Here is a 26,943-nt window from a genome sequence, read left to right on the forward strand (position 1 = left end):
ACCTGTATGTCTCGATCCCCTTGGGGTCATATATCAGATATCCTACATATCAGATGTTTACATTGTGATTCATAGTAGTGGCAAAAGTATATCATGAAGTAGCAAAGAAATAATTTTATGGTTGGGATCACAATATAAGGAACTGTATTAAAGGGACACAGCATTAGGAAGGTTGAAAACCACTGGCCTAGAGCATAAAGCCAGACTCACCTGGGCCCCTTGTACATGTGGTTTTTGTGCAGAGGGCCATGGGACTGTACAGCAGTGACAACTAGTATTTAACAAGTTGACCCATTAGACATTATTGGAGAATCCTACTAGGCAACCCTGACTTACCAGACGTTATTGGGGGCCCCCACTTGACAAAGCTGTGGGGTTTTCGACTGAATGACTGGTTGTTCCTGTAACCTTCTCAGATACCACTGCTACGCCCCCCTAATAAGAACAGCTGTGGGCTTTTTCCCCAGCCCTTTGGTGGTGTGTTTTCTACTTCTTGGGAACACATGTAGCTGTGGATACTCGGGAAGGTGATGCTCAGACTGTATGGTTTTGATGAACAGAAATAACACTATGATATTTTACATTGCTCAGACTGCCATAGAATTCTCAGTCACAAAGAGCATTTTACACAGACAGCTATCTTTAGACTTCAGAGCAGATTCAAAGCAGGCTGGTTTCCCCTGGAGACAAATTTACAAGGTCATTTTCCCAGGCACTGTTTTGCTAATTCAAGGACAGAGTTTGAAGTAACTTTAGTCTGCACATCCCCCTCAACCTCAAGGTTCAGCCAACTGCCTATTGTCTGGAAGCCCTCGCCAACTTAGAGCTACATGCTAGGCCACTTGCTCACTGGCCAGTTGTTGTGACATTCCTAGGCTGAGAGAAACATGACTCAACGTGTTATGCACAGGGGTTGGGTCCTGAAAAATAACATCTAATGTCCAGAGTCTGGCTGTGAGAGAGGGAGAGGCAGAAGGCAGAGAGTGAAAACAGAGGAGAGGAGGGGGGGGGGTGAGGAAGAGAGAGAAGGAGCAGTGATGAAGGGCAGCAGAGGCAGAAGGCAGAGATATGCAGAAGGCTGCTGAGGGAGAGAGAAGTGTGAGAGCTGAAGAAGGAAAAGCATGAGGTAAGTGTGAGGAAACGAATGAGTGAGAGAGGGTAAGCAATGAATGACGTAGAAAAAGTGTGTGTATGTGAGTGTGAGCTGTGTGAAAGAGCTATTGCTATGAAGAAAGGCTATGCACAGAAACTGCCTACAGGGCTGTCTGTGAGTGAGCTATGTAAATGAGATGTATAGCTATGGCTGTGTGGAGATTTGTAACTGTAACTGAATATAAAAATAAGTAACTGGGCAGGAGAGAAATGTTTGTATGCAAAGAGATTGTCAACAGAGATTATTGGGCTGGAGAGATGACTTAGCCATTAAAGGCTAGGTTCACAACCAAAAATATAAGAGATTATTTAAGTTGAAGTCAAGGAGAAGGTCACCATCAGGAAAGCATGTGCATGTTCCTTTTTTCTTAGGTTACCAGCAGAAACCATGTATTTCCTTATTCACCCCTCAGATAAAAAAGCCTAACTACCCTCAGAAAGAATCTTTCCCAATACTCTGAGGCTTTCTCTTTATTACCCTGGTGCTGACTGGGGGCTGGACAACCCTCCAAAGTCAGCTTCGTTTCTGTATTTGCTCATAAGCAGTGGGTTTTGAGTGCTTGTGAGAAAACTCCAAGAAAACAAGTCAAGAGTTTCGTAACCCGTTTCTTCAAAACACAGGTTTGTTCTTGGAATGTGCTTGTGTGCCCCTCCTAAGTGTAGAGGATATAGTGAGTTTACTTCAGATTACAACTAGCTACTGCCATTTGTTTTCATGACTCTATGGAAAACGTTTTGCCACATGCAACTTGTCCTTGCGATTCTACACTTCACTCATGAGACTCTTCTTAACCCTTGGAGTACAAAATGTCTGATGCTCTAAATACAGTTATTATGTGAGACATTAGTCTGTCTCATTTTGAGGCTCCATTTTCCCAGGTTCCACAGACATAAACAAGAGGTTTTTTCAATCTGGATGTTCCTGTGTAGTTTGTATTCTCACCCCCATTCACAGTAACTGGGCTATTTTCTGGAAGGATATCAAATAGTGTATTGACAAGCAACTTAGTCTGTCTTGTGCTGGGCAATTTACAATGAATGGACGTTTGCTTAGTTCTTGAACCTGGAGAATTTCAGCTTAAGGTGTCACCATCTAATGAGGATCCTCCTCTGAGCCATCTCAAGGGGGAAGGGAGACTGCAAAGAACAGTCTTTGACTACACCATGAATCCTGGAATTACTGAGGATATCACTGGGGGTTGATCACATTGGGGTTTTCCGCCTGAGTTTTAGGAGACAAAAACATAATGTCCACTAACCGAAAGCTTTCTATGACAGATACATATTCCCAGACACTAGAGATTGTGATCCCGTTGGTCTGTGTAAGGACTGGAAATGTACTTCTTACAAACCCCTCAAGTGCTTCTGATGCAACCCAGCCTTTGGGAACTGTGGTTCTAGAAAATGAGCGTGATTAGAGAAATCCAGGAACATTTCTGGTGGAAACAACATTTCTTTCACTGTGGGGCAAGGGTCAGTTGATCCAGTTGAGGAATGGCACCCCCAGGAAGGGTGAGTATCTGCAGTTCCTGTGGATGGCATGACTCCCAGCAAGGCAATAACAAGACTGGTCTATGGACTTACTGTGCTAACATGAGGGCATCTAAAGGCAGAGGCTGGCTAGGAAGTAAAAGCTCATCTGGACTAGGAAATCCTCTGCAGGACATGCTGTCCCATGGATGTTAGTACATGGTACAAAGATAGTCACATTCCCTTTTGTTTGGCCCACCCAGACTCTTTCTTCAGGTGGGTGCTGGGAAGCAAACGCCAGTCCTCTGGAAGAACATCTTAACTGATGAGCCACCTCTCCAGGCCAACCACTAGACTTTGAGTGGCTCTCAGGAATCACAAGGTGCCCATAGCTAAGTAGGTGATCCTCCCTCCCTGCAATACGCTGACTTTACTTAAGAGTGGTAAAAGACACCTGCTCTGGGCTCCTGAGTCTGCTCACTAGGTAAAGACACCTGCCTTCGAGGTCAAGAAAATGGAACTTAAAAAAAAAAAATAAGTTGGGCTGGAGAGATGGCTCAGAAGTTACGAGCACCCTCTGGTCCTGAGTTCGATTCCCAGCAACCACATGGTGGTTCACAACCATCTGTAATGAGATCTGGTGCCCTCTTCTGGCCTGCAGGCAGACATGCAGACAGAACACTGTATGCATAATAAATAAATCTTTTTAAAAAGTAAAAACAAATAAATGAATTCTTTAAAAAAAGATGTATTTATTTAACGTGTACTAGTGTTTTGCCTACATGCACTCTGCGAGGGTGTCAGATCCGCTGGATTTGGAATCACAACAGTTGTGAGCTGCCGGTGCTCTTAACCGCTGAGCCATCACTCCAGTACCGAAGGGGAAGTTTTTCAGGTGGTTTTGCTGTGTGTGTATTTTGCCAGAGTGCATGCATGTGCACCACATACATGTAGTACCTGCGGAGACCAGAAGCGGGTGTTGGAGCCCCTGAACTGGAGTTACCAGTGAGTCACTAGCTGGGTGCTGGGTATCAAACCCAGGTACTCCGCAAGAGCAGCTCTTGTAGCCGCGGACCCATCTCTCCAGCTTCAGACACCACCGTCCCCCCTGAGCCCACTCAGGATCGGGTTAGGGTGGGAGCAGTATTCCGCCGGGTGCCCCCTTCCGGCGAAAGGTCGAGTGAAAGCGTCCCGGCCCGACCTTTGGGGTGACGATGGCAGCAAACCCCCCGCTGCTTGCCGGGTCCTTCGAGCCCTTCCCCGCGGGTCATGCCGCGTCCCAGGTCGCGTCCCCCCACGCCGCACTCCGCAGTGACCGGAGCGCGCCGGAGTCTGGCCGAAGGGTCCTCACAGGATAACCTCAGGGGAGCCCCGCTGCGAGGAGCCTGTAGCTGCACCTTTCCAAGCTTAACCAAAAAGGCGCGCGTCACCCGGCCCCGCGCGCCGGAAGTGACATAAGCGCATCGCGCGTTCCCGCCGTGCCTTTCGCCGCCGTCCTGTGGCGGGAACCGCGGCGCCTGAGGGACGGCGGCGGCTGTAAGTGTCGGTTCTGGGTGAGCTCGGCCTGGGTTCCGCCAGGCGGGGACCGGGCGGAGTCCTCCACCTCTGCGGTGCTCACTGCGAATCGGCGGCATTGTCGTCGTTAGCCCGCGGTGGGAGGTCGCAATCCCGTAAGGTGACAAGAGACTGGCCTTGGACCGGACAGTGACCGCTTACAGTGCTCTCTGGAGCACTAATTAACCTGTGTGCCAGGGTTAGAGCTACGTGTTTGCAGTCATTTACTTAATTCGTCTACTTTATGGAGTCGTCTATTAGCACCGTCTTCACTTTTCATTTGCTAAAGCCGAATGTCGTGGAGCCAGACACGTCTAAGCACCGATTATACAGCATTGGGGGGGAGGGAGGAAGAGAGCATTGCCATAGATAATAATGGGAGTTATTCTCAGAGAAGCCGGTGATCGCGGGGGGGGGGGGCTAAATGTCTTAGTAGTTAGGTTTTATATAAATCTTTGGCATCTTCCTCATTTTGATTTCTTATTTTGAGTTTATCGGAACAGTAGCGGTTGCCTCTATAGCAAGGTCCCACCTTCTCCCCACCCCAAGTCTCTGAAAGGCATTGGCTTTGCCAGTAAAGCTGCCTCAAGGCCCAAGAAGAGATGCTATTGGTCAACTGCTTAGATTTGTCTCAGAATTCCTTACCTGTGTGTTCTTTAAGGACTTTGGTCTCTCTTACGACCCTGTGACCCCGAGTGCATTCATAGCATCCTAAGTCATGAGGTGATGCGCTTTATTAAGCAGTTGTTGAATGCCTCTGCACAAGGTTGGGTACCCTTTCACGGAGAACTTGCTCACAGTTGTTTCTTTTTTCTTTTTCTTTTGTCTTATACCCAGGAGAAGAAACCATGCAGGCATTTCTAAAAGGCACATCTGTCAGTACTAAACCACAATTCACCAAGGACCGGGCAATACCCGCAGGAAGCAGTGGAGAAACCAAGAAAGTCAAGCCAGTCCCTTGGGTGGAAAAATAGTAAGAATTACCCATACCTTTGTTGAAATGACTAATAAGTTTCCTCCCTAATCAGTTATAGTCCATTGTTTTTTCTAATGTAAGGGGGATTTGTGGTAGTTAGATGCTGGGTGGTGTGTACAGCTTTGGGGTATTTGGGGTCTTATGTACAGAAATGAGCTGGTTATAAACAGTAGTCCTACTGAAATCTAGATTCTGCCCCTCTTTTATTATTGCATACTGGAAATTGTTGGCGTTTTGTTTGTTTATAGTATATAAAAGGTTTGAAGTAGCACTAAATTGTCATTAGCTAGATGTAGTCTCTGATTATTGAGGGTTTTCAGGTTATTTACAATCCAAATAAGGCCCTAATTTGCTAAGCAGAAACCTCAGTCATAGAATCTGGGAGAACTACTTTGTCACAGGAATTACTAACTAATGACTGGATGTGGTGGTGCACACCTTTAATTCCAGCACTCAGGAGGAGGAGGCAGGCAGAGCGCTGAGGTCAAGGCTGCACTGGTCTACAGAGTGAGTTCCATCCAGGACAGCCAGAACTAAACAGAGAAAACCCATCTCAAACAAAACAAGGGGTCTCCTTTATTTTGGTGTAGTTAGGTGTTAGAAAAAATGGTACTGACCATTTAATGTGTTAGCTGAGGGAGGGGTGTGTGTAATTAAGCAAAGTAGTTGCCAGTTGTTAGATATATTATTTTGTAAACCAGACAAGTGTCGTCAATCCCCCCCCCACACACACACACACACTTTTTTTTTTTTAAGACAATGTCTGACTGTGTAGCCCTGACTGTCCTGGGATACTTATGTAGACCAGGTTGGTTTCAAAGTCAGATCCTCCTACCTCTGCCTCCCCTTGTTAAGATTGAAGAGGTGAGCCTCCACACCTGGTTCACTTTTTTTTTTAAATTTATTTATTTCTTACATTCCAATCCCAGTTCCCCCTCTCTTCTTCCTCCCATTCCCTCCACTCTCCCCCACCTCCCATCTGCTCCACAGAGAGGATAAGGCCCCCCTGGGAAGTCTACTAAGTCTGTTCCATCATGTAGTTGAGGCAGGACAAAGGCATCTCTCCACCCCTACACCCCTGTGTCTATGCTGGGCAAGGCATCTCTCCATATAGAATGCACACCTGGTTCACTTTTTTTTTTTTTTTTTAAGACAGGGTTTCTCTGTATTGTTTTGGAGCCTGTCCTGGAACTTGCTCTGTAAACCAGGCTGGTCTCGAACTCACAGAGATCCACCTGCCTCTGCTTCCCGAGTACTGGGATTAAAGGCGTGGGCCACCAACGCCAAGCTCACCTGGTTTACTTTAAATTAAGTTCCTCTACTTGATATTTTGTGTGCAGTACAGTATGAAACAAAAATAATTTCATTCCAGTAGTACGTATTTGTTTAAGGTAAATACAGATGAAGATTCTAACTACTTCCAATTTCATATCTAATATGAGAGTACTATCATTGGTATTTTAGCAGAAGGAACACTTGGGACTTTTCTGTGGATCCATATATGCTAAATAACCTCACTTCCTTCCATCCTTCAGTCGTCCAAAGTGTGTGGATGAAGTTGCTTTCCAGGAAGAAGTGGTTGCAGTACTGAAAAAGTCTTTAGAAGGAGCTGATGTAAGTAGATGGTGTTTGATGGCATTGGGAAGTTAGGGTTTATTCACTTCTTCCTTTATTTTGACCTCTTATCCATAAATATAACCTTAAGTATATACTGTAAATCTTTGATGCTATTTATAAAACAACAATCATCTTCTATGTGACATTCTATTGTAGTATTCAAGTAAAGACCATTGAATAGCCAGGCAGTGGTGGCTCATACCTTTAATACCAGTACTCAGAAGGCAGAGGCAGGCAAATCTCTGTGAGTTCAAGACCAGCCTGCTCTACAGAGTGATTTCCAGGAAAGCCAGGGCTACACTGAGAAACTCTGTCTAGAAAAACAACAACAAAAAAGATCGCTGAATAGAATAGGACCCTTTCTCCATGAGCTTTTATTTTGGAGAGGACAGAGACCAAACAAGTAAATCAAGTAGATATAAGCATGTAATGAGTAATTGCAAATACAGGTTATAGAAAAGAGTCGATTGTAAAAGAGATATAGTTGGCTGGGTGTGGTGGCTATGTGCCTTTAATTCCAACACTCCAGAGGCATAGGCCAGCCACTATAATCTACATAGGAATTCCAAGCCAGCCACAGGGAGACCCTGTCTAAAATAAGTGTATGTGGGTGCATGTTTTTTAACCCAGTTTTGTGTTTTTTTTTTAATAGAGCATTTAATTCTTAGAGCACTGCATTTGCTGGCATGTATAGGACAAAGTGTCCTTGGTAGCTTGTTTTTTAAATTATTATGGTCAATATCAGCCCATTTGAAGAGTTAGCAAGTTTCGTTTAGTTTTTTGAGACTGGGTTTAATGTACTCTAAGCTAGCCTTGAACTTTCAGTTTAGCTGAGGATAAACTCATATTTCAGATCCTCCTGTCTCTGTCTCCCAAAGGATGTGGTTGCAGGTGTGCTCTAGAAAGTTTTAAATTGTATATGAAGGTGTGTCCCTGTGCTTTATGAGCTCAGTACAGAAAGGGGATCTGAGGTGAGCATAGGGAGTCGTTTTTGCTTTGTTTTTAAATTCTGTCTCCTAAACCTGGCTGCCTTTAGAGACTTGGTTTGGCCTACCATTACTTATTTCTGAAGTTACAATTTAGGTTCCAGAGTGATTGGAACCAAATGTGTTTTGGCTTGTGGTTTTTTGTTTTGCTTGTTTGTTTGATTTTTGTTTTTTAGATTTTGAAATATTTGCTGCATTCGGCAACTTGCATCTTTTTAACAAAATATATGCTATAAACAACTTAAAAGGGAAATTTGTTTTGGCTTATACTTCAGAAGTTTCGTTACCCATTCCTACCATAGTCTGATGACAAAACCTTAGTATAAGGGCCTTTTGGGAAACACCTAAAACCCAAGCCATAACATTTACATAAATCAAAATTAAGTATATTTGAGATGAGATCCCCAAGTCAACCCAGAATTCATTTATGTTTCATTCCTATGCCCTGAATTTTTTTTTTTTTTTTTTTTTTTTTTTTTTGGTTTTTCGAGACAGGGTTTCTCTGTGGCTTTGGAGGCTGTTGTCCTGGAACTAGCTCTTGTAGACCAGGCTGGCCTCGAACTCACAGAGATCCGCCTGCCTCTGCCTCCCGAGTGCTGGGATTAAAGGTGTGCACCACCAACGCCCGGCCCTATGCCCTGAATTTTATACAGTGCTATTTTGTGAGTTGAGGCTTTTACACAATCTAAAACAAAGTTGTAAATATCTTACCTACCCATGTAGGCAGTTGTGGATTGGTATCACATCATTGCTGACTTGTTTTTTTCCCTTTTGCTTATTTCTTTGTTTGTTTACTTTTTGTGGAAAAGTCTCTCTATGTAGCTCTGACAGTATGTAGACCAGCCTGGAAGTGCTGGGATTAAAGGCATCCACCACCACACCTGACTCATCACTGATTTTTTGTTTGTTTGTTTGTTTTGTTTTGTTTTTGTTTTTTTTCGAGACAGGGTTTCTCTGTGGCTTTGGAGGCTATCCTGGAACTCGCTTGGTAGTCCAGGCTGGTCTCGAATTCACAGAGATCCGCCTGCCTCTGCCTCCCAAGTGCTGGGATTAAAGGTGTGCACCACCAACGCCCGGCTCATCACTGATTCTTAATTTGGCTACTAGCAGTAAATTATTGTTTTCTGCGTTCACATATCAGTACTCAGTGGTACGTTTAACATTCCCTTATAATACTGTGCAAAAAAAGTGTTCAGAGTAACCATGAACTTGTGGCATCACACTAATGTTCAAAATATTTTGGATTTAGGATTTCCAATTAGGGATGCTCAACCTATATTATACTACACACTGAGAAAAAAATTAATTACAAAACTTTACAATTCTTACTAGTATTCATTTTGATTTGATCCAAATACCCATTTGACTATAATAGTATACAATGTTAATTGGCTAGTAACAGATTGCAAAATATAATTAGTAACATTTCTAGACAAATGTAAGACTGTCACATTTATATAACATTTGTTAATCTCTTCTCATTTATCTGGGCCTACAAGTGCAGGTATAATCTTACCCTATTCAGGGAGTTGAGTCTGGAGAATTGTAAATTCAAAGCCAGTAGGGACAACTTACCCAGCCCTGCCTCAAAATGTAAAGAAAAGGTTAGGGATGTTTACTGGTAGGTTTTTAAATAGCATGTACAGAGGCCTTAGGTTTGATCTCCATACTTCATTTCTGACTAAATTTATAAAGTGATTTTTTAATTTTAACTCTAAAAAGTTAAAGTCCTGCTGGGTGGTGGTTGGTGTCATACTCCCTTAATCCTAGCACTTGGGAAGCAGAGGCAGGCAGATCTCTGTGAGTTTGAGGCCAGCCTGGTCTACTGATGGAGTTCCAGGACATCCATGGCTACACATAGAAACCATGACTCAAAAAATCGAGGGGAGGGGAGGGAGGGAGAATCCTTTCTTTCAAGTATTTTAAAATTGAACTACAAGAGGTTTTTTTGTTTTTTTCCCCTGATAAAAATGAGTAATATTAAGATAAGGTAGCCAGGCAGTGGTGGCATGCCTTAATTCTAGCACTTGGAGGCAAGTGCAGGCAGATCTCTGAGTTCGAAGGCAGCCTAGTCTACAGAGTGAGTTCCAGGCCAGCCAGGGCTACATGGAGAAATCATGTCTCAAAACACAAAAAAACAAGAAAGGGTAATGGGTATAAAAACATGACACACAGACATACATAAACCCATTGTTTAATGTATAAGTAATAAATGTGAATTAAAAACATTTAAAAATAAATTTACTGTCTTAAAGAATTGAGATTTGTTATAGTTACCTTGGCTAATTATCCCAAATAGAGCCATGTACATATCAAAGTAATTATTACCTTTAAAATTATGAACCTGGGGGGCTGGAGAGACTGCTCAGTAGTTAAGAGCACTGAATGCTCTTTCAGGGGACCCAGGTTCAGTTCCCAGCACCCACATGGCAGCTTACAACTGTAACTCCAGCTCTGTGGCAGAACACCCATGCATATAAAAAAAATAAATTTTAAAAAAATTCTGAACCCAGGAAGGTATGCTAATTAATTTGCACATTGCTGTGACACTATAACTGACAAACAGTTTAGGATTTATGCTGTCTCACAGTACAGGCAGGAAAGGCATGGGGCTTGAGTTGGTTACTCACACTGCATTTATGACCAAGAAGTGTAGAGATAAATGCTAGTGTTTACTCCCTTACTCCCTAGTGCTCCTCAGTGAATCTAGAACATACAATCAGTCCTACATCCCAAGTCTCTTCCTTGTAAACTTGGCATTCAAACATACAACTTTTAAGCTATGATATTCTTCTTTTTTTATTTTATTTTATTTATTATTAAGTATACAGAGTTCTGCCTGCACGCCAGAAGAGGGTACCAGATCTTGTTACAGATGGTTGTGAGCCACCATGTGGTTGATGGGAATTGAACTCAGGACCTCTGGAAGAACAGCCAGTGCTCTTAACCTCTGAGCCATCTCTCCAGACCTAAGCTATGATATTCTAACCCTCGTCCCCTTAGGCTTATGACTGGCTCATAATGCAAAATGTATTCAAAACAATTTCAAAAATTCTCAGTCATCAGCAGTTCTAAAACTGTTTAAAAGCATAACAACAAAGACTCTTCTGAAACTCCATCTCTAAGCTATGAGTCTCTTACAATCCAAACCAAGTTACATAATTTAATGAACAGTTGTAGAGTGAACAAAAGGGAGGAAAGAGGCATAGCAAGGGAAGAGTGTATCAAAGCATATCCTACACCCAGCAGGACAGATACTGTTCTTACATGTGAGGTTCTAGAACAAAGGACTTAGGTAGCCCCATCCCTCCAGCTCTGCCACCACAGCCAGTTTCTGTCTTGGACCAGCTCCCCAACAGACATCCCATAATCATAGGTCTCCCAAACTCCAGGGTCCCTATTACACCTTCTGCCTCACTTTAATGGATAGCTTCATGCAGTGACCTCAGCAGCCTTTTTGAACCTTGGCATAAGCACTATGGCTTTATTCTTACATCATTCATATCTAAAACTAGTACCATGTAGGTGATGATGCTAAATTCTGCTTCCAGTTCAACATGTAGCCTGGCCTGTAGGAACCACTATTGCATGGACCTGTGTGTCTTCTGGGCTGACCCCGTGGAAACACTTCTAGAAGTATTCCTCAAGGACATGCTCAGAAGTTTGTGAACTCAAAACCTATTAATATTAATCATCACATGGAGTATTTTGATTTTTATTTGAAAAATAGGATCTCATATCTTAAAACTATGTGTTAATGTTAAGGTAGTATTTTTTTAATATTTTGCCCTCATGTATGTCTATGTGAGGGTGTCAGATCTTGGAATTAGAGACAGTTGTGAGTCGCCATATGGGTGCTAGGAATTGAACCTGGGTCCTCTTGAAGAACAGAGTCAGTGTGCTCTTAACTGCTGAGCGAGACATCTCCAGCCCCAATTTTTTTCTTTCTTTTTTTTTTTTTTCGAGACAGGGTTTATCTGTATTGTTTTGGAGCCTGTCCTGGAACTCTCTCTGTAGACCAGGCTTGGTCTCGAACTCACAGAGATCCACCTGCCTCTGCCTCCCGAGTGCTGGAACTAAAGGTGTGTGCCACCACCGCCCGGCTTCTTTTTCTTTTCTGAGGCATGGTTTTTCAGTGTAGCCCTGAGTGTCCTAGAACTCACTCTATGGACCAAGCTGGCCTTGAACTCAGACTCAGAGATTTCTGGACTCTACCTCCTAAGTGCTAAGATTAAAGGCCTGCACCACTACACCTGGGTATAAATGGAAAGCTTTTCACCTTTTTAAGTGAACTGTCTAGTGAGGCAGGCAGGTAAATTATAATTAAATTCAACTATTAAACACTTCTAAATACAAATGTTAAAAAGTGCAGCAATTGTAGTGAAGAAGAGCAGAGCCGTTTTAGATGGATGTTGGGTAAGGCAGTGCGTAAGTCTTGCCATACAACAAGAGTGGAGTCAGGGTCCAGACTGAGAATCACATACATTCAGAGGATCAAGTTCTTCCTTATTGGAAGTCATTATGAGTGCTTGAGTGTGAACAAGAAGGGCAACGTGGCCGGGCAGTGGTGGCGCACACCTTTAGTTCCAGCACTCGGGAGGCAGAGGCAGGTGGGTCTCTGAATTCCAGACCAGTCTGGTCTACAAGACCTAGTTCAGGACAGCCTCCAAAACAATACAGAGAAACCCTGTCTTGAAACCACCACCCCCTCCCCCAAAAAAGAGTGATGGGGAGTGGGGGGAGGGGAGCGGGGAGGGGAGGGAGAAGGGTTACGTTTGGCAAAAGTCAAACTACCATCTTCTTATCTTCAGAATTGTCCTACCTGGGTTAGAACTTAATGAATTATCAGGGTATAGTGGCCTGAAATTCTTAAGTGAAAGCAGGAGGGTTGGGAATTCAAGGTCATTTACAATTACATAGCAAGTTCAAAGGCATATTTAGAACTATAAATACTGTGACATCACTTATATTAAAAACTTTACATATAATGTAGTCTATTAGGAAAGTCATTACATCATTCCACAGACATATGGGTATTGTCAGTTTCATCTATTTGTGATATAATCTTCAAAAATTAAAATTTTATTTCTGCAGCTTCCTAATCTCTTATTCTATGGACCACCTGGAACTGGCAAAACATCCACAATTTTGGCAGCAGCTAGAGAACTCTTTGGGTAAGTTGAAATTGGCTGCTGTCTTAGTCACTATTGTATTGCTGTGAAGAGACACCATGACCAAGACAACAATTATAAAAGAAAGCATTGAATTGGGGCTTGCTTATGATTTTGCAGAGGCTTGGTATATTCATCATGGTGGGAAGCATGGGGGTGCACAGGCAGGATGATCCTGGAGAAGTAGCTGAGAAATGCATCCTCATCTATATGCCGAGATAGAACCTAGGCCTGGCATGGGCTTTTGAAACCTGAGCCCACCCCAATTACACACTTCCTCCAACAAGGCTACAACTCCTAATTCTTTTCTCATAGTGCCACTCTTTGATGACTATTCATTCAAATAGATGAGGCTTTGGGGCCATTCTTATTCAAACTACCACCGTTGTTCAATTTATTTTTAAAGACTACACCAGGGGCTAAGGAGAGAGTGTAAGGGTTAGGAGAACTTTCTGATCTTCCAGAGGACCACAGTTTGGTTCCCAGCACCCACAACTGGTGAGTCATAATGCCTGTAACTCCAGCTCTAGGGGATCAGACACTTTTTCTTGCTTCTGAGAATATCTGAATACAGGTGGCATACACTCACATAGAAACATTCATAATAAAAATTTCTAGAAGGAAAAAAAAAAGGTTTGAGAGATTTAGTGTTTAAGACTGTTCACTAGGTATTGAAGAAATAACTTAGGTGTAAGAGGATTTTCTGATTTTTTTCCCAAAGAACCCAATTTCCGTTCCCAACACCCACGCTGAACAACCATGCTGTAACTCCAACTCATCCCATGCCTCTTTCCCCCATGGGCACCTGCACTCAGGTGTATATAAACACCCACACAAAGACTTCAGGTTCAGCCAGGCGTTGATGGCGCAAGCCTTTAATCCCAGCACTCGGGAGGCAGAGGCAGGCAGATCTCTGTGAGTTCGAGGCCAGTCTGGTCTACAGAGGGAGTTCCAGGACAGCCTCCAAAACAATACAGAGTAACCCTGTCTCAAAGGAAGAAAAAAAAAAAACAAAAAAACTTCAGGTTCATTTCCTGGCATCTCTAGGCAGCCGAGGTACTATTTTAGCTGGGTGATGGTGGTGGTATACATCTTTATTTTATTTATTTATTTATTTTTGGTGTTTCGAGACAGGGTTTCTCTGTATTGTCTTAGAAGCTGTCCTGGAACTCACTTTGTAGACCAGGCTGGCCTCGAACTCACAGAGATCCACCCGTCTCTGCCTCCCGAGTGCTGGGATTAAAGGCGTGCGCCACCAACGCCCAGCTGGTGGTATACATCTTTATCCCAGCACTTGGGAGGCAGGGGCAGGTGGATCTTTGAGTTGGAAGCCAGTCTGGTCTATAGAGTGAGTTCCAAGACAGCCAGACATCCAGGATTACACAGAGAAGCCCTGTTTTTAAAAAAAGTTCATAGCCAATCTGTGCATACTTCTAACACTCAGGAGGCTAGGGAAGGAAGTTCATGAGTCCAAGGCCAACTTAGCTACATGACAAGACCGGTTTCCAAAATAATGTTAGTAATGGTCTTAAAGAATTTACTTGTAAGTGCCATACTTAGTTGTACATGTGACTTAAGAAAAGGTACATGCACTGAGCCCCCTAAATGTTTATGCCAACAGAATATTTAGGATCTCATACTAATTAGGGAAAATAAGAAAAACCTAAACCATTGTCTTAGAGAGCTTGACTTTATCAAAGGTAGCAAAGGACCAGAGTTCAGATACCAGCACCCACAAGGTAGTCCATAATCTAGCCTGGCTATGAGAATCCATCTTTTATGGACAAGAAAGATTATTTTGCAGTGGTATCAATGACTGCAGTGTCAGAGTTGGCAGTAAGAAACACTGAAGGTTTCTGTAACAACCTCTCCCCCCACGCCCACTCCAAAAAACAAGAAACAGTCTACTCAGGAAGACACTGAAGATAGCGTCTCACAGTTGATGGTTTCTAGCAGGGGTGGGGGGTAGGGGTGGTGTTCAGTTTTCTTTAAGGAACTGGCTGCTGGGAGTTTGACCATTCTCCATGAGCATATGAGCAACACATACTGGACTTGGTGTTTTTTTTTAATTCTTCTTTTGGGTGGAATGGACCTGGGAGCAAGTATGATATGGGTACATTGTGTGAAATTGCCAAATATTCAATAGAAATATTATATTGGAAAAATTATTTTTAGAAAGTTTAGCTGGGCGCTGGTGGCGAACGCCTTTAATGCCCGCACTCGGGGGAGGTAGAGGCAGGTGGATATCTATGCCAGCCTGGTCTACAGAGCGAGTTCCAGGACAGCCTCCAAAACAATACAGAGAAATCCTGTCTCGAAAAACCAAGAGAGAGAGAGAGAGAGAGAGAGAGAGGGAGGGAGGGAGGGAGGGAGGGAGGGAGGGAGGGAGAGAGAGAGAGAGAGAGAGAGAGAGAGAGAGAGAGAGAGAGAGAGAGAGAGAGAGAGAGAGAGAGAGAGAGAAAGTTCATATTTAGGCTTTAGGTATAGGCCCTGAGTGAGAAAAAAAGTTCATATTTAGGCTTTAGGTATAGGCCCTGAGTGAGAAAAAAAGTTCATATTTAGGCTTAAGGTATAGGCCCTGAGTGAGAAAAAAAGTTCATATTTAGGCTTAAGGTATAGGCCCTGAGTCTGACCCCTTGCCACATACAGCCTACTCATTCATGTTTCAATTCAGTACTTTACCTTAATAGCAAGTTATTGTATGGGGATAATTCAAATGTAGACTAGGCTGGCCTTAAACTCACCGAGATCCCGTATCTGCTTGTCCTTGTTTCCCAAGTGCTGGGATTAAAGGTGTTGGCTACCATGCCTGATCTCTAGGTTTTAGCCAAATGTTAAATGTGTAGCTCTGCAAGGAAAGACCATGTGTGTAACTGTGCCTTCCTTCCACTCACCAGCTGGGTTCTAAATTCCAGAATTAAAATAGCTTTAGCACCTGGGTTACTTTAGTGCTGTATGTTTCATGGTGTTTTTCATTTTGAAATAGGCCGGAACTCTTTCGATTAAGGGTTCTTGAGTTAAATGCATCTGATGAACGTGGAATACAAGTAGTCCGAGAGAAAGTGAAAAATTTTGCTCAGTTAACTGTGTCAGGAAGTCGCTCCGAGTAAGTAACTTGCTTCCCCTCACCATAATACAGCTCATTGTATTTGCTTTAAATGTAGGCTGTGGTTTGAATTTGACCTTCCAGTCAGGCATTTGGAATTATTCGAAGTTATGAAGGTAAGTCCCCCTGGTATCTTTGTAAGAAAATGACAAACACAATTATTCACAATCTTTCAGTTTCAGATACCATCACAGACTAGACTAAGATAAATTCTGAGTTGGCAGTGGAAAGTGCTCACACCTAGAGTGAACAGGGAGAGTAGGAAGTAGAAGGACAGGCAGTAACTTAGGTTCCCTGCTCTTGATGTAGCCGGGCCCTGCAAGATCCTATTGTTACTGCAGTCTGGTTCTCCCTTGACATGTGGCTGTGCTGAGAGCCAAGTCCCTCCCCTGTACTGACTGATTCTGCTGCTCCTCCTCCCTGAAGTGGATAATAGGAGCATGACCCCTCCCTCCTTTCCTTTGTTGCATGGAAAGCATTGGTGTCAGCAAGAGCCCCATGCAACAGCATTACAGCCAGGCAGCCTGTAGGCTGAGAAGCATTACAATGCTTCTAGTAGTTTCCTGAATATCATAAAATAGTAAAGGTCAAAAACAGTATTCAACTTTGTTAAAAATGCTGCAGGAAATAGAAATGAAGCAAAATCAATGTTCAGAAAATAAGAACCCACAGCCGGCGGTGGTGGCACACGCCTTTAATCCCAGCACTTGGGAGGCAGAGGCAGGCAGGCAGATCTCTGTGAGTTCGAGGCCAGCCTGGTCTACAAGAACTAGTTCCAGGACAACCTCCACAGCCACAGAGAAACCCTGTCTTGAAAAACCAAAAAAAGAAAGTAAGAACCCACAAAACTGGAAGAAATGTTTTCATGTATCTAGAAAAGGACTTACATCCAGAATGTATAATTAAAACTCAGTTAAAATACAGCTACAAAATGGGCAAAGATCATAGACATTTCTTAACCTCTACCATGGCTGAAATAAAAAAGAAAACGACCAGCATTTGTTAAGGAGAAACATTGTAAACCTTGCATATTGGTGACTGGAATATAAAATAGTACAGTCTTAGAAAATAGTACAGTATTAGAAAACAGTTTGTCAACTCCTACAAAGATCAAGTAAATTGGGCTTAATTGAGTGAGATGGCCCACAGTTTAGGAGCCAGCCTCACAGACCTGAAATCTGAGTCCAATCCCTGAAATCCGAACAGGTTGTCCAAAAAGGTTATCCTCTGACTTCACTTGAATGCTGTACACAGACACCACACACTTTTTTTTTTTTGGATTAAGAATTACCAATGGGGACTGGAGAGATGGCTCAAGAGGTTAAGAGCACTGATTGCTCTTCCGGAGGACACAGGCTCAATTCCATCACCCACATGGTAGCTCACAACTGTCTGTAACTGGTTCCAAGAGACCCAACATCCTTCCTTACACAGGCATACACACAGGCAATACACCACTGACAAGTAAATGTGTTTTTATATTTATTTACTTATTTTCCTGTGTATTGATGTTTTCCTCCTAGAACTGCAGTTGTAAGCTGCCCTGTGAGTGCTGGAAATTGTACCCAGGTCCTCTGGAAGAGCAACTAGTACTCTTAACTGCAGAGCCATCTCGAGCCTGTTTTTTTTTTTGTTTGTTTGGTTTTGTCTTTTGTTTTTAAGGAAAAAAAAATTGCCACATGACCCATCAATTCCATCCCTAGTATACAGGTATAAAAGATAAAAATTTATGAATGCCTAAAATGTATATAAACATACTTATCCTAGTAGACAAAACACCAAACATCCCCATGATTAGTAAATGAGTAAAATGTGAAATACCTGTCTGCCTATCTGGCAATAAAAAAGTAGTATTGGTACCCACTGCTTTATGGATTTAATCTTGAAAATGCACTTAAGTAAAAAAAAAAAAAAAAACGTAGCTATAGACCATTAACCTCCAGAATAGTCAAAGCTTAGGGGACAAGTAGATGAGGGATTGGAGCTGGGGATATTAAATTGACTCCTGATAGCAGCTGCTTTTTGAGATGAAGAGTCTAAAGTTAAACCTTGGTGATGGCTTTTTTAACAGTTCTTGAATACTGTAGGTCCCACCCCACCCCCATCTTACTGTCTACACTGTCAGTTACCTATGGTTAACTGTGGTCTGAAAACTAATGGAGAATTTCAGAAATACTTGATTTAAATTGCACACCATTTGCCAGATGTTGGTGGTACACGCCTTTAATCCCAGCACTTGGGAGGCCTCTGAGGCGGATCTCTAAGTTCCAGACCAGCCTGGCAGCTGGCAACTACAAGAGCTAGTTGCAGGACAGCCTCCAAAGCCGCAGAGAAATCCTGCCTCAAAAAAAAAAAATTGCATACCATTTTGGGTAGCTTGGAGAAACAATGTCATTCTGACCTGTCTAAGACATAAATCATCGTTTTGTCTGGGATACCCACTCTGAACTATTACAGGAGTACGAAAGGAGGTTAAAGTTACTCCCAAAAGTACAAAAACAGTAATATTATATTTGTTAAATTCCGTTGTTTCTTTCTGTATGATTTTATGAACAGTGTAGGTTTAGAGATAATTCGGGGGAAAGTACTTGCCATGCCAAGCCTGACCACCTGAGTTTGTTCTCCAGAACCCTTGTAAAGGTGGAAAGAGGAAAAGAACCATCTAAGAGTGCTGTGACATGCATACACCTACCCCATATACACACACACACCAAAATAAGCTGGTTTAGAGGGTATGGTTCACCACGTACTGAAAGATGCAAGTGTGTGAACTGTGTTCAACTCCTGTGTGTTTCTGATTTAGTGGGAAGCCATGTCCACCCTTTAAGATTGTAATTCTGGATGAAGCAGATTCTATGACCTCAGCTGCTCAGGCAGCTTTAAGACGTACCATGGAAAAAGAATCTAAAACAACCAGATTCTGCCTTATCTGCAACTATGTTAGTCGGTATGTATTTGCTCTGAAGACACATGCTGTCTTTTTTTATGTATTTGTGGTGTGCCCAGTGACATGTTTACACATACATACATGTGTAAGATAATCGATCAAAGTAACTAAACTTATCTTTCACCTTGGATTAGTAATGTGAACATCCAAAGTCCTCCCTCATTCTATGCTACTCTGAAGTATACATTCATGGTTTTCAATCTTTTCCAGCATAATTGAACCCCTCACTTCTAGATGTTCAAAGTTCCGCTTCAAGCCTCTGTCAGATAAAATTCAGCAGGAGCGATTACTGGACATTGCTGAGAAGGAAAATGTCAAAATTAGCCATGAGGTAAGTACTATAATCATGGTTATGAGATCTTAGAAACTAATGCTCATTGCTACAACTCTTGGTGTCCAGGCATATTTAACCTGAGCAACAGTTGAAACACACATATTAACAAGGCTTAGTTAGCTTTTGTTAAGTGGCCCCTTCCATCTGATTACTTTCAAAAACAAATCTTGTCCATTTGCACAGGTGCTACCTCCATGAACCCAGCTTTAAGACTGAAAATTTTGCTCCAAACAGGAAGGTTTTCTTTTGCATGTACCCTCACCTCAACCAAATTTTCTTTTCAGGGAATAGCTTATCTTGTTAAAATATCCGAAGGAGATCTACGAAAAGCCATTACATTTCTTCAAAGTGCTACTCGACTAACAGGTGGAAAGGAAGTCATGGGGGATGTAATCACAGACATTGCTGGGGTAAGCAAGAGTTATCTGGCAACTCCTGGCAGTCCTTTCCACTCTAGAGACCTTGTCCGATTTTTTGGTCCTTCTTTCCAGGTAATACCAGCCACAACCATTGATGGAATATTCACTGCATGTCAAAGTGGCTCTTTTGACAAACTAGAAGCTGTAGTAAAGGTAATGAACTTGTAAAATAACTTGGAAAGAAAACACTACTTTGAAAGAACCTTAAAACTGTTTTTGGGCCAGGCGTTGGTGGCGCACGCCTTTAATCCCAGCACTCGGGAGGCAGAGGCAGGCAGATCTCTGGGAGTTCGAGGCCAGCCTGGTCTACAAAGCGAGTTCCAGGACAGCCTCCAAAGCCACAGAGAAACCTATGTCCCTAAAAACCAAAAGAAAAAACTTTGTTATAGGACCTAATCGATGAAGGACATGCAGCTGTACAGCTTGTTAATCAGCTTCATGATGCAGTGGTAGAAAACGAAGAGCTTTCTGACAAACAGAAGTCTATCATCACAGAAAAACTTGCTGTAAGTGTAACAAAACTAGTAACTAATGTAAGGGAGCCCACCCAGGCTATGCCTCCTAAGTGCCCAATTTAATCTTTACAATTTCCTTTCCAGGAAGTAGATAAATGCTTAGCAGATGGGGCAGATGAACACCTGCAGTTGATGGGTCTTTGTGCAACTGTGATGCAACAGCTAATTCAGAATTGTTGAAGATGGCCGGTGGTGGCACAAGAATCAAGTGGATCTTGAATCAGAGGCCAACTTGGCCTTACAGAAACTCCAGCAGTAACAGAACCTCGTCTCAGAAAACCAACATGATTTTTGGATAATAAATGACCAAAAAAACTGTAAAGTGAATATACAATTTATTTAACATTCAAACTTCATTAAGACATGTGCAATATGGCAATTTTACTGGGATATGATTGCTTGCTGAGGCTTAGCAACAGGGTCCAGTTCACACTTAGCACTAATTAAATACTTTATTGAATAAATACAATACCAAACAATGCATCCAAATGTTTTCTAAAAAAAGAAAAATCACTTTTAACGGCCTTTCTAATCAGGCTAATGAGAAACACAGTAAAGGCAAATATGCTAGTTTAACATAATTGGCTGATTTTATACAGCACTTATATCTTTTAGTCCACAAGTATATTATTAAATGATAGAGAACATCTAATACAACCATTTCTACATAACTAGTAAATGAATTTCTAAGAAAAAAAGATTTTACAGACCCCATCTTTTATACCCACCCCAACAGTCTAACTCTAAAGAGGATAAAGCCAATGCCTTTCCTCACAAGAGCTCAGGACTAAAGTCGCTTTGCTATCAGAATCTGTATTTGTGATCCGTTATGAGCATTGAGACAAGATTCAAATATTCTCAAAGAAGCACAATGCACGTTGTGATCGCCTATTCAGCAACAGCGAGCACTGCATTCAAACTATCTCATCCCAGGAATTAAATAAGGTCAGCCACATTCATGGGCATTTCCTCCACTGTAGTATTGTAGAAAGTCTCAATGTCACGAAGAATCCTCTTGTCTTCTTCAGTAACAAAGTTTATAGCCACACCTTTCCTCCCAAATCGACCCCCTCTGCCAATTCTGTGTAAGAAAAAGAAACCAACAGTTACAAACTTGCTTTAGTATTACTTATAACTACTGAATATGACGATCCACTTGTTAACCATCAGCTGCTGTTTACTTATGGTTATAGTTCGTGCTTCTAAGTGGAGCACTAGCTGCTAAAGCCAATATCCAGGTGGGGAAACCATCTTCCTTTGCAGTTAGTGACAAAAGAATTCAAGGCTTGTCTGGCTGCAAATGAGATAGGCACCTTGAGCATTATATAATAAAGCAGATGACAGTATTGTGTTTGGGGTGAAATTAAAGCCCATACCAAAGTGGGCCAGCCAGGAGCAGTTGTCAGCCTGGGACAGATGTAGACACCAGGAATAAAAAGAAAAGTTATAAAATCCATTTCGACGCACTTCTGGAACTGTAAACTGTAAATACAAATGCTACAAGGTTAACTATTTCTTCTAAAACTTACTTTTTCCAGTGGGAAAACAATTATTTGGTATGGTTACCCAAACTTATCACTGCTTTTTGCTCAGCTTTTCACACGTTATACTCAAAATTACTCAAACGTGTACTCCAAAACAGCTCCACCTTCCTACCAAGTACCAGACAATACAAACCACCTAATGCTCCCTATCAGAAAGAAATGCTAGCATAGCAGAATGCCTTGGGCTGGAACAACTTAAAATATCAAATAATCATGACAAAAGAAAATCAAATATAAATACCGACTCGCTCTTTATTCAAACAGTGTGCTGTTTCGCTTATGATTCCACGTCCTAAATTACGTCAACGCCGTTTCTGAGCGCCATCTCGTCATCAACTGCCGCTATCGACTCCTGTATTTTTTAAAAAGTCTTTTTTTACATCATATAACAAAGTACAATTCAATTTATTTAGGGATAAAAAGCCACTATAACTAAACCAGGGAATCACTCAAAATGCTACCAGCAACACCAAGAAAATCCCACCTATATAGAATCAATCACCAAGAAAAAAACACAAGAAAAAAAATCACTAATAAGGCTCAAACAAAGACCAAAAAATAACCTAGAACAACCTAATCTGCATGTATGTACACAACCTTGACCATATTACAAGTTTTCCCACTTTGTTCTGACCAAATCTTCCCAAATCCAATTTTAACTAGACCTTGACAAACTATGCCTTTTTACTGGAATCTACTCCCTGACTTGCCATTCATCTTGATACAAAACACTGTAGGAAAATGTTTGAATTTACTTCTCCAATTTAAGTATTGAAATGCTTTTTCTCCTCACCTGTGAATATAGTTTTCACGATTGGTAGGTAGATCATAGTTTATAACCAAGGACACTTGTTGTACATCAATCCCACGAGCCTGAAATAAAAATCAGGTTTTCTTTCAATACCCTAAATTCAAAACACTGGATATCCCTGCAATCAATGTAGGCCACAAGATAGTAATGAACCATACTAAATGGTATAGCCCACTGTGGAGTGTGGTCTTTATTCTGCCAAATAGCCCAAGTTGGTTAAGGTTATTTAAAAAAAAACCTTTCCCACAAATCCAGCTTTTGGTACATTACAAAAGAACACACAAAAAGACTTACCAACAAGTCAGTAGTGATCAAAACACGGCTTGACCCTGACCGGAATTCTCTCATGATGACATCTCTTTCCTTCTGGTCCATGTCACCATGCTGCAAATGTTAACAACTCTTAATTCAAGAATCTCTGGTAAGATGTACCTTTTACTTCTACTATGTATGAGACCAAGCGTCCCTGGCTGCTACAGGGTGTAGAGCAGACAGGTATAGTTAAGAAACAATATTGTTTTGAGCAGGGGGAACGACAACACAGCACTTAACAGCCATATTGTAGTTAAATCCTGCTTAATGTAGTTTAACTAGCATTACTAAATCCAACTCTTACCAGAGCAGAAACTGTGAAGTCCCTGGCATGCATTTTCTCTGTGAGCCAGTCCACCTTGCGCCTTGTATTGAGGAAAATAACTGCTTGTGTGATAGTCAGTGTCTCATACAAGTCACACAATGTGTCCAACTTCCACTCCTAACGTAGATTAAAGAAAGTTTCGTTAAACAAATTTTGCATTTAAAAGCTGGCTAAATCAGTGGTTCTCAACCTCCCTAAATGCTGTGACCCTTTAATAAAGTTCAGTTACCAACTATAAAATTTGCTGCTACTTTATATTATGAATCATAATTATCTCGATATGTAGAATTATCCGATGTAACCTCAGAAGGGGTTGCAAAGTCACATGGTGAAAACTGTGGGTCTGAAGACTTATTGCACCAAATCTTAAGACAAAGGACACTGGACATTAAGAAAGAGGTCCACCCCTGTCTTTGGGATCCAGTGCAGTTACTTTTCTTCTTGTGTGTACTCTGCTAGCATTATTACAAAAACCAAGACATTATCCTAGTTTCTGCAATTTTAGCACAGTGCTTATACAAGAAGGTGGGGGAAATTTATACTTTTATATTGAAGAATGAGACACATTACCTCTCGTTCAACGTTAATATAAAATTGTTTGATTCCTTCAAGGGTCAATTCTTCCTTCTTCACCAGAATTCGAATTGGATCTCTCATGAATTTTTTGGTCACTTCTAACACATCAGTTGGCATTGTGGCAGAAAGCAGCACAACCTTTAAGATTAAGAAATTGTTTTTACCTGTGTATTTTGTTGGACTCTTGAGCTAATACTAACAGGTGAAAAAAATGTTTGAAACCAAGCGTCTCTGCCTTACCATGGTAGAGCTAGGCAGAGATAGTAAAGTATCAAATACTTTCAGCAGGGGGAACGACAATAGAACACTTCAGTTGTATTGTAACTGTACCTGCATGAAACCAAACCCAAATGAGTATGGAATAAACCTTACCTGAATGCTTGTATTTAATTTTTGGAAAATCTCATAGATTTGATCCTTAAACCCTCGGCTCAACATTTCATCTGCTTCATCCAAAACAAACATTTTGATCCATTTTGGAGCTGTTAATAAAGAAAGTCGTACTGCATTTCAATGTTCTCACAACCATTTGTTAAAAAAAACTTTAAAATTTAGACAATACTTACAAAGGTATCTTCGGTTTAGCATATCAAAGACTCTTCCTGGTGTACCAACAACAATATGAGGAGCTTCAGCCTGCAACTTCTGCATTTCATTTCGGACATTTGTTCCTCCAATGCAAGCATGACAAGTTGCTCCCATATAATCTCCAAGAGCCAAAATTACCTTTTGGATCTAAAAGCAAAAAAAAAAACCCTTCATTATCCTATAGAACTAATGTTTAAGACTTAAGCTCCAAGGCATAATTGTACTATTATCAACTGCCAAATGCCTTTATGCATGCATAGCACAAACCTTACAATTCCCTTATCTACAGGGCCCTCCTGCATTGTAAAAGTAGGGACCCTGTTGCCTAATACCAACTGGGAACTAAGTAAAAAGTTAGAGCATTCTTCACTGTCTAGGGTAGTGAAAATATATTCTGTAAGGACAAATGTTAATTTTTCTCCCATAATGCACTGTGCTTTATCCTGACCTGAATAAAGCTTCCAGCTTTATTACAAAGTGTTACTTCAAAGCCAATATAGCAGTGCTTTGAAACAGCATGCAACAGATGCATCACAAACTACTGAGACAGTCAAATGTTTAACATGTCACTGCAGTTTTCATGTTGCACAACTGGATTCCATGTTTTAAAATGGGTACAGATGTAATCCACCCTTTGAGAAACCTATGGGTTCTCATCTCAAACTGCTGAGGTACAACCCTACAAGCCATACCTAATACCCAGTTCCTGCTTAGCTTTCAATAAAAACTTCCTGCATGCATGGATAGCTAAAACAGGGGCTGATATTAATAGGACGATTCATACGTTTTAAATTCTTCACAGTTGTGAAACCTGAAACCTATGCAACACGCAAGCAGTTTTTGAACTACACTATCAATACCTGTTGAGCCAGTTCTCTGGTGGGGGCCAATACTAGTGCTTGGGTCTCCTTGAACTCAATCTCCAACTGTTGCAGGATGGAAATAGCAAATGTGGCTGTCTTGCCAGTACCTGACTGAGCTTGAGCAATCACATCATACCCTAAAAAAAGTAGGATACACATTTACCGATCCCACATCAAATCGTTAGTCTCCTATACACCATGTATTCCAGTTGGAACATATGTTATGCCCAAGTTAAGTGATCAGCAAAGAGTATCTCTTCATTTCAGGTCAGTCCCGAAAGATGATTGCCATCATTTCACTTAAGGAATACAAACAGGTGCTAGTCATTCCCAAAGGTTACTTTCCCTTTTATGGTCCATATATACATATATATGTAGAACACATTTAGTCCATGTGTCAGTGAGTTTTACCTTTAATACAAGGAATAATAGCTCGCTGCTGAATAGCTGAAGGCTTCTCAAAACCATACGCATAGATGCCTCGAAGAAGAGACTCCTTTAAATTCATATCATCAAAGTTATCAACAATTTCATTCCAGTTGCTCTGTAAAAGTTAATATTAAAAGTATGAATAAGACGGAAAAAACTTTACCTTCCCAAGCCTTTAACATCCACAACGACTTCTTACCTCGATGACACCATCGGGGTCCATTCCCTCTGGGCCGCCATGTTCTCTGCTGACAAGAACACTGCAATTAGACAACTTAACCCTTCCAAACCTAATAGACCTTCAAACGGATTGCCCTTTCCACCCTGTTCCCCATTATCCTCCACGCACGAATACTACGCTGAAAAAACACCCAAGATAGGTGGCATTGCGACTACCTGCCACTCTCCTTCCCCAATGGCTGAGAACGTAAGTTACAACTAAATTTTAAGCGCCCCTTTACTTACTGCCCTAGGACCAGCCCTCCCGTTTGGGAAAAGCAGCTCTCGCGAGTGCGGCGCGCGCCGAGCTCCGCCCCTAACTCTGCGCAAGCCGGCGTGATTGACGCCGAGGAGGCCCAGCCAGGACCATGCCAACGGTTCGTCGGCGCCCCGTTTACAGTCCGGTGTCATCGCCCTCTGGCCGTCCAATCTCCCTCCTCGACAGAACCCTAGGAACCCCAGCTCGCGCCACTGGCCGCAAATAAAATCCGGACCCGGTCACCCTGCCCTAAGCTGACTGCGCCACAGCTGCTTGCCGTGTCCCGCTTGGGGAGGGGCAGAGGCCGCGATGTCACAATATCTCCTAAGGAAGGGCACCCTTAACACTCCGTTCTCCTATCCGCTCTGTCTCCCCACCATCTGGAGCCCTACCACCATGGAAGCTTCTCGAAGGACACAAGGAGACTGTGTGTGCCCTGAGAAAAGCCCCGCATACCTGCAGGGTGGCCGCAAGCCACCCGCCTCAACCGCGGGAGCTAGTGACCTTCCCTGCAGGCTAGCGGCCGCCCCAGGAGCACCATACCTGTTGTAATCCGCGGAGCTACCAGACATGATCCGAAAACCCGCTCAGCGCCCGACTGAAAAGACAGCCGCACCGCGCCGCCCGTTTTTTATAGGCTCGTGGCCGGAACCCGTTTCTCGCGGAGGAATTTTCTTATCTCTCTTCGGAAGCCGCAAAAAAAAAGTGCTCCTCGGGTTTGTTACCGCAGATGAAATCCTAAGGGAGTCGATGACAAAATCCACATTTCA

General features: G+C 42.2%; 2 protein-coding genes, 1 long non-coding RNA gene and 5 other non-coding genes across 17 annotated transcripts; 1 reads left to right on the forward strand and 7 right to left on the reverse strand.

Moving 5' to 3' along the window:
• Positions 1-1,019: 1,019 nt before the first annotated feature.
• On the forward strand, positions 1,020-20,569 carry Rfc4 (replication factor C subunit 4). Of its 5 annotated transcripts, none has more exons than XM_040751039.1 (11): positions 1,020-1,126; positions 5,014-5,149; positions 6,688-6,766; positions 12,850-12,929; positions 15,913-16,032; positions 18,836-18,979; positions 19,190-19,310; positions 19,598-19,723; positions 19,805-19,885; positions 20,122-20,238; positions 20,332-20,569. In XM_040751039.1, exons 2-11 carry the CDS (start codon positions 5,025-5,027, stop codon positions 20,425-20,427), a joined length of 1,089 nt encoding a protein of 362 aa, XP_040606973.1. In that variant the 5' UTR covers positions 1,020-1,126; positions 5,014-5,024; the 3' UTR covers positions 20,428-20,569. The 5 variants fall into 5 exon arrangements, with proteins under 5 accessions (XP_040606973.1, XP_005071667.1, XP_012969886.1 ...); XM_005071610.3 differs by lacking the exon at positions 1,020-1,126 and adding an exon at positions 4,072-4,158; XM_013114432.3 differs by lacking the exon at positions 1,020-1,126 and adding an exon at positions 4,155-4,292.
• LOC121141990 lies at positions 3,363-4,057 on the reverse strand. Its single transcript, XR_005878997.1, has 2 exons — positions 3,824-4,057; positions 3,363-3,579 (listed from the first exon to the last, which is right to left on the reverse strand). It is a non-coding gene; the product is annotated as an uncharacterized LOC121141990 (long non-coding RNA).
• Eif4a2 (eukaryotic translation initiation factor 4A2) lies at positions 20,566-26,905 on the reverse strand. 6 transcript variants are annotated; one of them, XR_005878992.1, is made up of 12 exons: positions 26,717-26,905; positions 25,895-25,943; positions 25,678-25,810; positions 25,264-25,403; positions 24,382-24,550; positions 24,188-24,297; positions 23,810-23,953; positions 23,219-23,356; positions 22,897-22,986; positions 22,585-22,664; positions 22,033-22,143; positions 21,192-21,328 (listed from the first exon to the last, which is right to left on the reverse strand). XR_005878992.1 is itself a non-coding variant. In XM_013126940.3 (11 exons), exons 1-11 carry the CDS (start codon positions 26,743-26,745, stop codon positions 21,184-21,186), a joined length of 1,224 nt encoding a protein of 407 aa, XP_012982394.2. In that variant the 5' UTR covers positions 26,746-26,874; the 3' UTR covers positions 20,566-21,183. The 6 variants fall into 6 exon arrangements, 4 of the variants coding, with proteins under 4 accessions (XP_012982394.2, XP_021079954.1, XP_040606971.1 ...); XR_005878993.1 differs by having other exon boundaries at positions 21,193-21,328; positions 22,037-22,143; XM_013126940.3 differs by lacking the exon at positions 22,033-22,143 and having other exon boundaries at positions 20,566-21,328; positions 25,895-25,940; positions 26,717-26,874.
• Positions 22,729-22,867, reverse strand: LOC121142072. Its single transcript, XR_005879085.1, has one exon. It is a non-coding gene; the product is annotated as a small nucleolar RNA SNORA4 (small nucleolar RNA).
• On the reverse strand, positions 23,049-23,180 carry LOC121142128. Its single transcript, XR_005879131.1, has one exon. It is a non-coding gene; the product is annotated as a small nucleolar RNA SNORA63 (small nucleolar RNA).
• On the reverse strand, positions 23,589-23,766 carry LOC121142086. Its single transcript, XR_005879099.1, has one exon. It is a non-coding gene; the product is annotated as a small nucleolar RNA SNORA81 (small nucleolar RNA).
• Positions 24,027-24,151, reverse strand: LOC121142129. Its single transcript, XR_005879132.1, has one exon. It is a non-coding gene; the product is annotated as a small nucleolar RNA SNORA63 (small nucleolar RNA).
• LOC121142087 lies at positions 25,501-25,568 on the reverse strand. Its single transcript, XR_005879100.1, has one exon. It is a non-coding gene; the product is annotated as a small nucleolar RNA SNORD2 (small nucleolar RNA).
• Positions 26,906-26,943: the final 38 nt, after the last annotated feature.

The sequence above is a fragment of the Mesocricetus auratus genome, unplaced genomic scaffold, assembly GCF_017639785.1.
Source record: "Mesocricetus auratus isolate SY011 unplaced genomic scaffold, BCM_Maur_2.0 Super-Scaffold_100008, whole genome shotgun sequence".
Lineage (NCBI taxonomy): Eukaryota > Metazoa > Chordata > Mammalia > Rodentia > Cricetidae > Mesocricetus > Mesocricetus auratus.

What these genes read in the sequence shown, in the direction of transcription:
- Eif4a2 (XM_021224295.2), bottom strand. Translation starts at nt 26,745, where the DNA reads ATGTCTGGTAGCTCCGCGGATTACAACAG. An exon ending in ACCCCGATGGTGTCATCGAG is followed by an intron (nt 25,811 to 25,894) that starts GTAAGAAGTCGT and finishes TAACTTTTACAG; the next exon opens with AGCAACTGGAATGAAATTGT. An exon ending in AATTAAATACAAGCATTCAG is followed by an intron (nt 23,954 to 24,187) that starts GTAAGGTTTATT and finishes TTAATCTTAAAG; the next exon opens with GTTGTGCTGCTTTCTGCCAC.
- Rfc4 (XM_040751039.1), top strand. Translation starts at nt 5,025, where the DNA reads ATGCAGGCATTTCTAAAAGGCACATCTGTCAGTACTAAACCACAATTC. An exon ending in GCAGCTAGAGAACTCTTTGG is followed by an intron (nt 12,930 to 15,912) that starts GTAAGTTGAAAT and finishes ATTTTGAAATAG; the next exon opens with GCCGGAACTCTTTCGATTAA. An exon ending in GTGTCAGGAAGTCGCTCCGA is followed by an intron (nt 16,033 to 18,835) that starts GTAAGTAACTTG and finishes TTTCTGATTTAG; the next exon opens with TGGGAAGCCATGTCCACCCT.